We start from the raw sequence: 13,314 nt of genomic DNA, 5'->3' as shown, positions 1-13,314 counted from the left end.
CCAAGGGATTTGCAGGAAAAAAGGTCAATATGCATTTTTGGCACTTAAATGCAAGATAAAAGGGCACACCAAGATACTATGCTGCAACTATGGTGCCTTTTGCTCTGCAGGAACAAGTTGATGCTACATACACTTATCATTCATGCTGCACATTTCTCACATAATGTATTGTGTGTATAATGCCCAATTCCCAGAACTGCAGCCAGAACTGCGGACCGAGATGAATCATGCAATCCCGATGTACCTGTTATAGTTCACCTCAATTTCTTGCTGAGGCTGAACTGTGACTAGTTTCATGATGCTAGCTATAATAATATGGTGCCACTTTCATGCTGCACTTTGCCAACATTATATATGCGTGGGTAAGGTTGAAAAATGAATAAACAGTTGGCACAGATTATTCTGCTTATTGTCAATTTACAAATATCCACAACTTTATAAAATCTCAACAAATATTGATGCACTTCTGGGCCCAGCTCGCTGGCTGAACTTTATAATCTCGAGCTTTTTAATGGTTTAATAATTGGCTGTATAATTTGTACCAGGTGCTTAGAGCAACACCATCCAGGTCTGACCTGAGCTGTGTGAACATCGATGAGCATAGTGATGCTGCATACCATTAAGTAAAATGGAAAACAAAACCAGCAACGATGCCACCACATGACACAAGCCTTTTGAATCTGGAATAATGGCATCAAAAGACATTTTGTTATTTCTATGATTTTTTAAAAGTTGCACATAGCAACACTACTAAACATGCAAAATTAAAGCTATTGCTCAAGACAACCATGCTGGTAGAAGTCATTGTTGACACAACTTGAAATGTGACTGGCACAAAATAAGGCATCGTCTATGCAATATCAGTGACATCTGCATCACACTATATTTCTAGTATACTCTAAAATATTAACATGAACCTATGATTTGTCCACCGCTACAAAGAGGGAACAAAGAAAAAATGATCAAGGTGCAAAGGAATACGCTTTGGCTTCTATCATCTCATGTCCTCAATTCAAGTAGCTAAATACATCGAAAATTAGTCTATATAGAATATTTCACAATTAGAAAAAACTTGTGTCAAGCTTGGCCATGTGGCATTGTCTTCAAGGAACAATACCACTTCATGAAGAGAGTCACCAGCAAATTTCATGAAGGCTAACAATTTCGCCTTGGAAGCCTCTTGCACTTTTAGAATTCAGCACAAAAAGCAAATCTAGCATACTGAAGTTAATTTTCTTCATCGACACACTAGCAGAGGCAGAGAAACATATTTTGACAAGCAAGTGAAGTCTCACAGACATGAACCAACTACTCCGTGAAAGAAGTTCTGCTATTTTAGCACATATAACAATCAGAAGGGCAGCACGAGGCTTCAGGCATACATAAACATGCAAAACATTAGCAAAATAGTAAAATGACTAATGTTGGCCCAACATACATTACTCATAACAGCATGGTAGTCTCCGTTTGACATAAATTTGTGATACTAATCTAAGAAAATTCAGCTTGAATTAGGCAAAACTTCAAGAGAAGGTAACTGTTTTCCGCCATACATGATAGCAATATAAAAATAAGGAACTTTGCTTCACAGGCAAAACATAATAACTGTGCTCACAGTTATACTGTGTTGCACGCAGACTTGAAAACCTTGAACAGTTATAAAATTCAGCATTCATGCGTGTTTAGCACACTGCACGCACAGTCAGCTTTTCCCTTGACAGAATTACAACTATGAGCAGGCTGTAGCAAAAAATGAAGATATCTCAATACAACTAGAATTTATTAGATATGTTGTCTGATGTGATATATCAGAATGTACATTTAAAAACAGCACAGCTTTTACAGATGACTTAATCAAAATCAGAATTAAAATAATGATTAAAATATCTTAATTCATCACAAATGCTAAACCTTGATTATTTAATGTCTTCAAGGCTCATTAGTGGTCATAGGCACCCTGCACCAGCCAAACAGTGCTGCAATTATTTTATTCATCATCAAAGTATTGCCAATGCCAGGTTAAGCATTCTGAATGACAAGAGAAGCTTTCTTTAGTTCTTGCCAAAGCATGATGTGCCAAGCCTTTTGCAGCTTATTGCAGGGTTAGGATATGGGAATGATTGTTGCTCTGTACTTAAGTGTGGCGATGCCCCATCATGAAGAGTGGGTGCTGTACTTCAACAGGCCATGGCCAGTCTTAACTTGAGACAAGTCATGGCAAGTGGTGTCACAAGTGCTTCTTGTCTCTTTGCATTGCATGTCTCTTTACCATTTTGCATCGTAAGAATGAACGTACCGCAGCAACTCATGAGCTATAAGAAATGCTGCAGTGGAGGAGCGTGGATTAATTTCAGCCGCCCGGAGTTCTTTAACGTGCACCCAATGCATCGCACACAAGAATTTTTGCATTATGCACCCCCGCCAGCATGCATAGTCGACCAATTCTTTAACAGTACTGCGTGAACATCGACTGACCGACCAGTGAATGCCTTCTAACGGCACAAAGCGACTAATTTAGCAAGGGCAAGGGAGACCAGCAAGAGATCAACAAGTGCTTGCTGATATTCATTGTTTCGCGCCATTAGGAGGCATTCACCGGCCGGCCGGCCAGTCGACACTCGTGCGGTCCTGTTAAAGAATCGGTTGGCTGCACCCGTTATGACAGGGAATAAAACGTACGATGTAGCGCTCTGCAGCAAAACACTATAACCACCAAACCGCTGCACTGATTGTTTTGATTTATATGATCACTAGGCTGTGTGTTCTGGCACAGCAGTCACGATAAAGGGCTTTGATGCAAGGTGCCTTCACTAATGTTCACTCTTTCCCCAACCCCTTGTTTTTTGTTCCTCTGTCCTGCCAATCCTAGTGCCTTAGCTTTTCAGGTAATTGTGCTTAGTATACTAATTTGTAGCCATCAGAGTGCTTCCATGTGCAATGCAGTCCCCTAAACCTTTTGTGTCTGCAAAATATATGCAAATGAGGAGCGACCCCCTATCTCCACATGCTTGCCCAGTGTCACGATGTGGGGAAGGCCACTGGTGGAAGACATTTGTAATGGCAATATTGATTCGTCCATCACTTTTGTGTCCTGAAGACGTACTTGGAGTGGTATTCAGTGAAGCAGTCACGCTCTTTGTTTAAGCACAGAACTGCCTTGCACTGGTGACACTGATGCATGGACCGCCGCTGGAGCTTCATCATGCTGCACATAACACAGCGCCGCTTGGTGCAAGGCTCGGGGAAGTGGTCTGAATCCCAAGGCCACCACTCTCTGCCACTAATTCGCTGGTCCCGAATCCCTGAAATAGAATGGTCACAATTTCGTCTAAACCATCAACCTCATAATGTTAAAAAAGTATGCTGTAAGAAGTAGATTAAGATATGAATGCTCTTATGGCAATAACAAGAAAACGAGAAGTTAGTTGTGCTGAGCAGCACATCTGCACACCATCAGTACCCAACATGCCGCTGAACCAGACAGGCATGAATAAAGAAGCTGGTTATCTTTGTTGGTTCTTGTTTTGCGTGTGCTTTAGTATATTATTAACATGTAGATACATGAATAAACATAACTGGAAGCCAGCACTTCGTGTGCGTTGCGACGACTAATTATGTTTTACGAACACAGGTGTCAGAAGATGCATACAATAGTACAGAAGTCAACTAATTGCTTTCTGTGAGTGCAGTTTATGTAAAAATTGCAATTAAAGATTGCAGAAAGCATCAAGACACTACAGCCAAGGGCATGCCATGAGTCAACTGACTCTTGAGAAGATACGCAGTGGTCACGGGCTTATATCATGTCAGCAGTATGCAATCCTTTTGTAACTTAGCTTTCTTGTTTACATTTTAAATGTATTTACCCAAGCTGAAGAACGCCAAAAATTTCTCTCAAACTACTATCAACAGTGTGAAACCCAGCACTACAACGAAAGAGAGAGGGAGAGGTTATAAAAAGGCCTGAAACAAAAAGGAATCCCAGTGGTTAGGAGCTGCCATTGCAAATATACATCTACAACAGACAGGCTAAGGGCTATTACAATGTTGAGCAATGTGATAACAAAATATCAAAGAAAAGAAATTGCAGCCTATTGGAGCATAAATGGGGAAAAAAAAGAAATAGAAAAACAATAGAAGAAAGAGATTCTCGAATTAATATTCTACATGGCGTGCTTGTTGAAAGCATTCAGTCAGATGTACCAGACATACAACTAAATCTTTTGTCAACATGCATCTAATGATGGTTAACAGATTGGATGGAAGAAGCTTTGAAAAAATAAGGTTTAAAAGGATGCTTTAGCTAGGGTGCTCCTATCCAAATACATGTAAAAGGAGAATTCATTTTTCTAGGCAACCACTGCACCAAACTTGACGAGGTATGTTGCATTAGAAAAAAAAAGAAGACTTAAAATCTAGTGACTGTTGGTTTCAAATTTTTTATATAGGTCGTCAATTTTTTAAAAAATGGGCAAAAATTGAAAATTTTCAGAAAAAGAAACTATCAAGTTAACAACTCTGTAAGTCATCAATGAAAATTATATCACATTTCTGTGAATTGCATCTCATAGTACATCTAAAACGGACAAAATTGATATGGTACACATGAATCTCAAAAAATCTAGTAATATGGAAATACAGCCTTTGCATAACCCTTGTACACGATGTAACAAATTCAAGTAAGATATAAATTGACCTAATAAATTTGTACGCTTTGAATCATCTAATGGATGCCGTTTACAGTACTGTGATATCTGTTCTTGATGGAGAGCTATTAAATTGTAAACTTCGTGCTCCTATATTTCTCAAACTTTCGAATTCTTGAAAATCTTTTTAACAATATGTAGGCCTTAGATCGAAATCTCGCTTCAAACAGTCACTAAAATTTAACTTTCTCTCTCAAATGCAACAAATTTCATTAAAATCGGTCCAGGGGTTATCTCACAAAAGTGTTCTTGCATTTTACATGTTTTTGAATAGACCTAAGAGCTAAAGCTTGATCTTAAGGTCAGATTAAAAAAAGAAAGGTGAATGTATTACACTTGACAGCAGGAGGTCAGGGCATTTCAAAGCAAATTTGAAGTCAGTAAGTTCATCCTATTCACTCACCAACAGCATAAAACCCCTGTGTAATGCCTTTTCATAATTTAATAAAAATAGCCTAAAACTTGGCGCATCTCTTCAGAAAACAATGAATCTATCAATGCCTGGAAGTGCTCCGCTAAATATGTTAGTTTTATTAGAACAATCTTGTGTGAATTATATTCGTAATTATCAGACAGAGAAAGGCAACAAACGGCTAAATATTAAATGCTTACCATGGCATATTTACACTGACTGAATTTCGGTGAAAAATTACTAAGATTACGTAATGTAATGAACTGGTGTTTTCGCATAGTACATTGTGACTGCTGAAGTAAAGTATATTAATGTGCTTAACTGCTGGCACAACAGAGCAACATTACAGTGCACATCATAAATAAATTTAACAGATTTCTCCTTAAATTTGTTCATGGTAGTACTGCCAATACTTGCAGCTTAAGGAAGGCTCAGAAGTTGAGAATATGAAACAATACATTTTCATCAACAATGTTTTAGATATTCTTGACCACAATCAAAACTTATTTCACCGCAGTCTATGTTGATGCAGACAACAAATATGTATAAAGAATGCATGGAACAAAACTGATGCTTAAATGAAATTCATATAAGCGTCAGAAACAAACAGTGAGAAATGTGGATTACTTTCATTTATTTCTTATGTAAATATATTAAAAATCCATTTCACTCCACACTTACACAGATACACATAGCACTGCATGCAAGACGTAAACAAACCCTAAAAAGGTGATTTCATTGCAAACATGTTGCAAAAAGTACGGAAGACAATTGTTAGACACATCCTTGAAGTGTTATGTTATATGGCAGAGCACTTTCAAATTCACAAGTATAAAGAGAAAGCGCTACTTTATCTCATATTATTTGAACACCTGACAAGAACTATCTCAATCATGAGAACGGACAGCCATAAGAATAGCAGTTTCATAACATAATAGCTGTACATGAGGAGCAAGCTGTCCAAGCTGTCTGGCTTGTACAGAAAGGAAAGTAAGATAGAAACCCACGCTGAGTAATTCGCATTAAGGACCTTCCAATCAATAATGTGAACTTCAAACTACAAATATATTAAGCTAGTCAAAATACAGACACGGAAAAAAGAATGACTATGTAACAAAGAATTTGGTTCAAATTTCTGTAAGACAAGCACAGCCAATGGTAAGCACACAATATGTTTATATGCTGAAATTAAGTACAGAATGGGCAGGTCACACTTCAGCACATGAAAAAATTTCGCAGATCACTTGCAACATGTAAGGTTTGTACAGGTGGGATGAGGTTACAAAGCAAATCCACATGATAAGTTCTTTTATATTACTTTCAGGACCTTTGTGAAAGCCATGAAAGAAAGCAACTGTGCAACACTTTAGCTCATGTAGCAGCAAAATTGTGCAAACATCAGGTGCAGCTCCACCATCTCATTGTGTGTTCTATCCCTGACACATGGCAATCCAAAGCCTACTGAAGTGAAGGTTCACAAAAGCTCATGGGAAAGCACATACTCCCACTTGTACTGCTGTGCACCCACTTCATGGGTAAAGCTTTAAGCCAAAGACGTCACACTTGGTCCTTTTAATTTAATGAAGAACCTGTGTTTCCAGTGAATGCCAAGTTCAAAATGAAATCTTTCTGATATTTTAAGGCATTCAGCTTTTATACATTCTTCTTCCATGCCATGATAACCAGCTATTTCATCACTGCAGTAAGACATGTTGGTCACAGTCACGGAGAAAGAAACATTTAGGAGTGGAAACTCCGCTGTTTGCGGCGACCAGAAAAAGTCACATGCCCGTGGAGCCGTTATCGTGCTGGCGGCCTGGAAAGAAATTACTGCCGTTGAGAGCGCGCTGAAGCCGCCTGCCCAGGCGCTGCATTTTTTTTTTTTTTTCGCTGCGGCTTCTATGACGCGCCTCATGGCGCCGCCACTGTATACGGTCCCGTCGGTGCATACAACAATTGTGACCTTATCTGGTTGCCCGCGCTCGCTCGCGCTGACAGGAGTTTCACCTCCTGAATGTCTTACTCCGTGGTCACAGTTAATTTGCAAGAAAGAGGAACCTACCGAATCATTTTGTTTACAAATGTTATTACAGGCTAAATTGTGCCATGGAAGAAATGAATGAATGAATGAATGTAGAATGCTACAAGCCATGTGTGGAAGTTTTGAAATATTGTGGTTGATCATAACAACAGCTTCTGTTCTAATTTGCAATAAATATGCCTGTGTATGGCACAGGTTACGAAATGACAGGGTTCTAAGTAGTGACTGATGATTCTGAAGATGGACTTCCTTGCAAAGAATCTATCAGTGTTAATAAAGTCACTAAACAATACATTATATTTGCCGGCCTAAAGCCCACTTCTCAGATAGTACTCAAACTAAGGATTGGGCTTTCCTTAAATTAAGCCACATTATAGCTCCAGCATTTTAACACCACTGGACCCTTTGTGCTTACTATAATGTATTTTGCACATGAACATTGATTTTTAATAGTAACAATAGGACAAAAAACAAAATATGACTAGAAATAACAGACTAGCTTTACTTGACTATAAAAATAGCACTAACATATCAAACAGACTAGTATTTCTGGACTGCACCACTAAGAAACCAAAGACCAGGCATGTTGTCTTTTGGTCCTCCTTTCTTGCTTAATAGTAATTCCTCATTTGCTCAATACTCAGCACTAATAGTTCAGTAACCAGAATGAGGTTTCCCATTCAAAGACACTTCATAAACTCAACACTATATGTTATGTGGAAGAAAATAAAAAAAACACTTGAAAATGGTGGAAGGCTTCATATAACCATGCACATGAAGAAACTGAGAGTAACACAAAAGACAAAAATCCAGGTAAAAGTGCAAAACATAAACATGTGACTGTGCACTGAGCCACTGTCATAAAGTTTTCAAGACGGCACTAAATGATTCCTGCATACAACTGCACAGCAGGGCCACGGGCATGAATCAAGCAAAATGTAACAGCTAAGTATACAGGCTAAAATTGATCAAATTTCTAATTAAAGTGCAATTATTAAATAAAAGAAACCCATGTCTGATAAAATAACCTGTTTGTCACTACAGATGAGCCACTAGTCAGGCCCAAAACAGCAATTTTCATAGCAAACATGTTTGCTTCATGTCAAATGTACATTTATACAATGACAAGCATTTGCCAATCACTTTGAGACTGAAATGAAGGCTCACTTTAGCACTGTGCACCAATGAACATGAATGAAACAGAAGAAATTCACGTGAACCAGGGCACCCGTTTCCACCAAATTCTAAATCGAGTCGTGTAAGCCAACTGGCCCAATTCCTGTTTCAACCGCAGAGACTGCACTTAATGCATGCTCAACAGCTAGCAATATGTTAAGTGCTTTACCATGGACTCTCATTACTGACACACCATGTGCGACCATTTCAATGTGACACAACAGCACACTATGCATGCTGACCTATGCAAGATGAAGGAAGCAGTTGGATGCAGGAAAAAAAATGAAATAATAATTCCTGAGCATGAAATTAAGCCAGTATTATTGGCAGCTGTTTCACATAATTGCTCTCATATTGTCTGTGCTTAATAGAGAGCATGAATTAAGATTAATACAACAACCCCATCTTAATTACAAAAAGTGAAACTACAAAGGCATACAAGACTACCTGAAATATTTGGCGATGCCATTCTTCTAAAAGATAATATCAATAAATAATTAATCATTATGTATGAATTAAACAGATACTTAAATGCACGAGACAGCCTCCAATGACACTGCACCTGTTTTAAATTTTGAAGAATGCACTATTATTTTAAGCATTGTGCACTTCTTGATCCAAATGCATATTCTTTACAAAACACGGATACCACTTTGTTGAAGATTTTGAACCTGCAGAAAGACTTGCAATAAAATTTACCTATTGTTGTACATAGAAATACATAAATATAACAGTGACATAAACATAGTAACAATGGCTCCCTGTAAGATGTGCTTTGGAGTACTACAATATACTTCACTATTTCAAAATCAGGTAGGTTGACTGGGTTCAATAGTCCAAAAGGTTGCCCATTATTCTTGAACAGTACATTTAACTCAAACTTATGATGGTCCAAATTAACTTCGCACCAACTGCTGGCAGTGAATTAGCCATGCTCACAACAGTTTAATGAATAATGATGCACAAGGACTGAAGAATGAAAGAATGTACACAGACAACATACAATGTGGCTGGTTATGATGGATCACCAACTCGCTTCAGTATTCACTTTATTTAGCAGAGTTCAATAGTATTTATATTCTGCAAGCACTTGTCTCCACAAGACATTGTTCTGAGAAGTACACATTGATGACCTGATCACCAGAACCTACGATAACGTACTCATATATGACAAGTCAAAACATGCTGGAAATATTAGCCTAACCTGTATTTTTGCATTACTAGGGATTTGCCCTAAGTTATAAGACAGGCGACATGAAGTCACGGTGCTGTCCATTGTACAGCTGTTGATGTCGAAATAGCCACAGCTCTCAGCAATTCAGCTTAATTATACTGTTTCTGGGAGATCATTTTTCCTAATAAGGACATCAGCATATTGCTCAAGTCATCTACGATAAAGGGCCCCCTGCTTACATTTCTTCGATCAACACTGTTCCCATCAGCAAGAGTAGCAGTGGTGGTGCTGGTCAGAATTACAAACCTGATTGTTTAAATGGCCCTTCACCAGGTCTGGACATTTTGAGCTTACAAGCGCTGTGTACACAATGTGCACTAACAACTGTGTCTGCTAAGTATTATATCCCTATGCACTGCAGAAAGCACTTAAATTTCAAACCAAATGCCATTTGCCCTTCTTCTCATGGGCGCTGCGCTCCCAGCCGGAGAGTCAACGTATATCGCACAAGTGCACCTACATACATGGCAGTGCTGTGACGTCGCTCATAGTTGCACATGACTGAGAGTTATTCAAGGCAAAAGCAATAATCTTATGGATCTGTTGCTTCAATAGATGAATTAAAGTTTTAAGACATAATAAAACCTCCAAACCAAGTGTCTGCTTGTCTTTTTTTTTACTTCGTACCATGGCAAGGAAGATGTATTTCTGTTTCATCTGCTTGTTTCTATGTCGTGCAGGAGAGAGCGAAACTATGCCATTTTCTCACATGTTCCAGCGCGCGATCTTGCTCTGTGATCCATTGTGTCTGCTTGTCTTTTTTTTACTTCTTACCATAGCAAGGAAGATGTATTTCTGTTTCATCTGCTCGTTTCTATGTCGTGCAGTAGAGAGCGAAACTATGCCATTTTCTCACATGTTCCAGCGCGCGATCTTGCTCTGCGATCCGTTTGCATCTGCCTCAGTGTTCACATGGCATTGACATATACCGCTAGTCAGGTGTTTCTCATGCGCAGCTCAAAATGAGACAAACGCAACAGTTCACGTGAGAGACCGTCAATGGAAGTGCACCTCGCAGCAAAAAAGCGTGAGGAAAAAAAAAGGAATCCCTGCCCCTTCCAGTCCGTGAAGATGGTTGAACATCAAAGCTGTGTTAGTTACACCGAGTGTTACGCCATGCAAGCCAGACTTCGCAAGCAGTCTATATGGTAAATCTTTTGTTTCACCATTCTTTCACCTCATTCTTGCTTTTGTGTGCTTTGCGTGGGGAGAATGCTTTCAGAGTGCCTCTTTCTGCAGTTCTCCCATTGTGTGTGCGGTTTTTTTTTTTTTTTTGCACGTGAGGTTGGATTGGTTTGACGACTGATGTCTTTGTGTTTCTTAATGAGCTTATACACACGTTCAGCTGCAATGGAGAGAACAACATCAATGACAGTATGCCCGCAGTCCACTGTTGTCGCTTGCATTTGATGTCTCGAGTTTGCTCAGTGGCGTGGCTAGCAGCATCCGCCCGGCATTGCCACTTGCCATTCTTCAAAATTAGATTGCTTCAAAATTAAATCTGTCCGTCAAGTTAAGACAATGAATGGCTCATAGCCCCTTAATCAATGGCTCATACTTCTGTAAATGCGGCCTCCCCGTTACGACGACACTACACTGGAATGACGAGCGGCAACGGAGCCAGCTGTGGAAGAAGACAACGATGATGAACGTGGGAGCAGTGGCACGAGCGCGTTCGCGGGGTAGCGCCAAGGGGTACCAACGAACCAGCTGTGGAAGATGACAATGACGCTCAAGCCATTGCTGATGATGATAGTTTTAGCCAAGTCCAACAAGGATGGCACAGAGTCCGCATAAATAGCTTCGCTGTATAAAGGGCAGGGCCCATGACATATGCGTCAAGTGATCCTCCAGCTGTGGTATGGGTGAAATCAGGGAAGGAATTTCGCTTGTGGAGGGTAGATGGGGGCAAGTGGAGAGAGAGTTATGTTGACGGTGACGCTCGCCTCCTGAAATCATGGGTTCACGGCACTGAAACATTTCTGTCTCGGCTATTATTGAACCAATATGGAAAATTCTTGTGGTAGAATGCTCCCTAGAGGGCACTTGACAACTTCCAGTGCATAACCAAAATTTGCTATGTGGCCTGGTGAGGGGCTCTTTAAAGACGAACAATGAATGTTCAGCAGTTTCACCATATCTTCATACCACCATTGGTCATCATCTACTAGCAGTGATTTGTGTACATGGATGCCAATTCACATGCAGTGGAAAGTGTGCGTTGCAACCATTCAGAAAGTAGAAATTCGTGCCCTATTTACCAAGCTTCAATGCACAAGAATTCGTCTGGCAATGAGCAGTCATTCACACAGCAGGGCTGGTAATTGAATTCACAAAACAAGTCACTGTCAGATGTTTCAGACTCGTGCATCGTTCGATGGCCACAGAGCCTATTCTGCTCAGTCATTCCCATTGGCATAAGGGTGGCATGAGTCAACATGCTGTTCCAAGTCAGCCATGTTGGGCATGGTCTTCAGGCAGAAGGGGCAGGTGAGTGCGAGTTGCAATGGGCTTGGCTGGCTCACACCATGCACACGTCGCATGTGACGCCATAGATGGTCCTTGCGACTGATGATCATGTTGCAGATCTGCAGTGCACCATGTGCAAGAAAGATATTGTGCATCACGTATCACACCACACTTGCTACTTGTAAAGAATGTCTCAACTTCATGACATTGAAACCAATAATCTAAGCCATTGCTTACAATGAACACATTTCCAACAGCCTGCCTGCATGTTATACGTATAGCCTAAAGGTAATTAATTTGTAATTAAAGAATTTATAATTTTTAGCCACTTGCATCAACTTTCCACGCTTCTTTTTTTCATGCAATTTACAAAGGCACACCAAAATATATTTGAATGAAAGCTCAAGAAACTGGGCACAATAGCACTGTTTACTAGAATCTGCATTTAGCTAAAGAGTGCCCCAAAAGTTCACAAGATCAATATAAGAAGGTATGACAAAAAGTAAAACACCATTTTTATATACTAACAATCTTTCCAGCTTTAAAATGAAATAGTACTTATGCAGCTGCTATAAGACGATTCTTTCTCTGCTTTGCCTCTGGCAGTTAGATGGTTGACTACATTTTTTTAGTGTTATTTTAGTGCAGCAGCCACTCTAAAAAATGCCAATGGCCTCACAGTTATTGTGTCACTGATGGCTGTGCAGTGCCACAATAAAATAAGTTAATAAGCATAGCTAGACTACACTCAACTAAAACAAAGCTTGCTTACATCAGCCTGAAGTCAAAATATATGAAAGAAAAGAAAAAAACTGAAAAGAGAAATAGGAAATGGGAATGATAAGTGCAAACATCTGCATGAATTACAATGGTACTAAGATTCCTCCTGTCTCTTTTCGCACACCATGTAGTAGTTTATTCATTGTTTAGAAATTTAGTTCTAATTAGTCAACATTTTTAAGCTCGAATGATACAAAAACCAACTACCTCCAAGCATGTTGCTTCATTTGACCAGCAATTACATTTAAGCAATTTCTATCTCGTGAGAGTCAACTGTGTGTGTTAATAAGCTACTAACAAGACACAAACTGCCAATTTAATGACAGATAAAATCAGCACTTTTATTTCTATGTGGTCAATACTAAATGATAACCTAGAATCCTCTACAACTGTGCTTCACACTTCCCAAGTGTAGCTTCGAAAAACAACACCCCAAAAAATACCATTACTATTACTATCAATATGAATTCAACGTTAATTTAATCAATCATTAGAC

At 39.4% G+C, this 13,314-nt stretch overlaps 1 protein-coding gene across 1 annotated transcript in view; it reads right to left on the bottom strand.

Annotated features, from left to right (window-relative positions):
* Positions 1-10,172: 10,172 nt before the first annotated feature.
* LOC142571500 (uncharacterized) overlaps positions 10,173-13,314 on the bottom strand; it is a 236,683-nt gene continuing 233,541 nt past the window's right edge. The window contains exon 6 of the mRNA XM_075679912.1: positions 10,173-12,157. Coding sequence (XP_075536027.1) covers positions 11,969-12,157 — 189 coding nt within the window. The 3' untranslated portion in view covers positions 10,173-11,968. The remainder of the gene's footprint in view (positions 12,158-13,314) is intronic.

The sequence above is a fragment of the Dermacentor variabilis genome, chromosome 2 (genome assembly GCF_050947875.1).
Source record: "Dermacentor variabilis isolate Ectoservices chromosome 2, ASM5094787v1, whole genome shotgun sequence".
Classification (NCBI taxonomy): domain Eukaryota; kingdom Metazoa; phylum Arthropoda; class Arachnida; order Ixodida; family Ixodidae; genus Dermacentor; species Dermacentor variabilis.
Note: the sequence above shows the minus strand (reverse complement) of the source record. Positions and strands in the feature narration are given on the sequence as shown.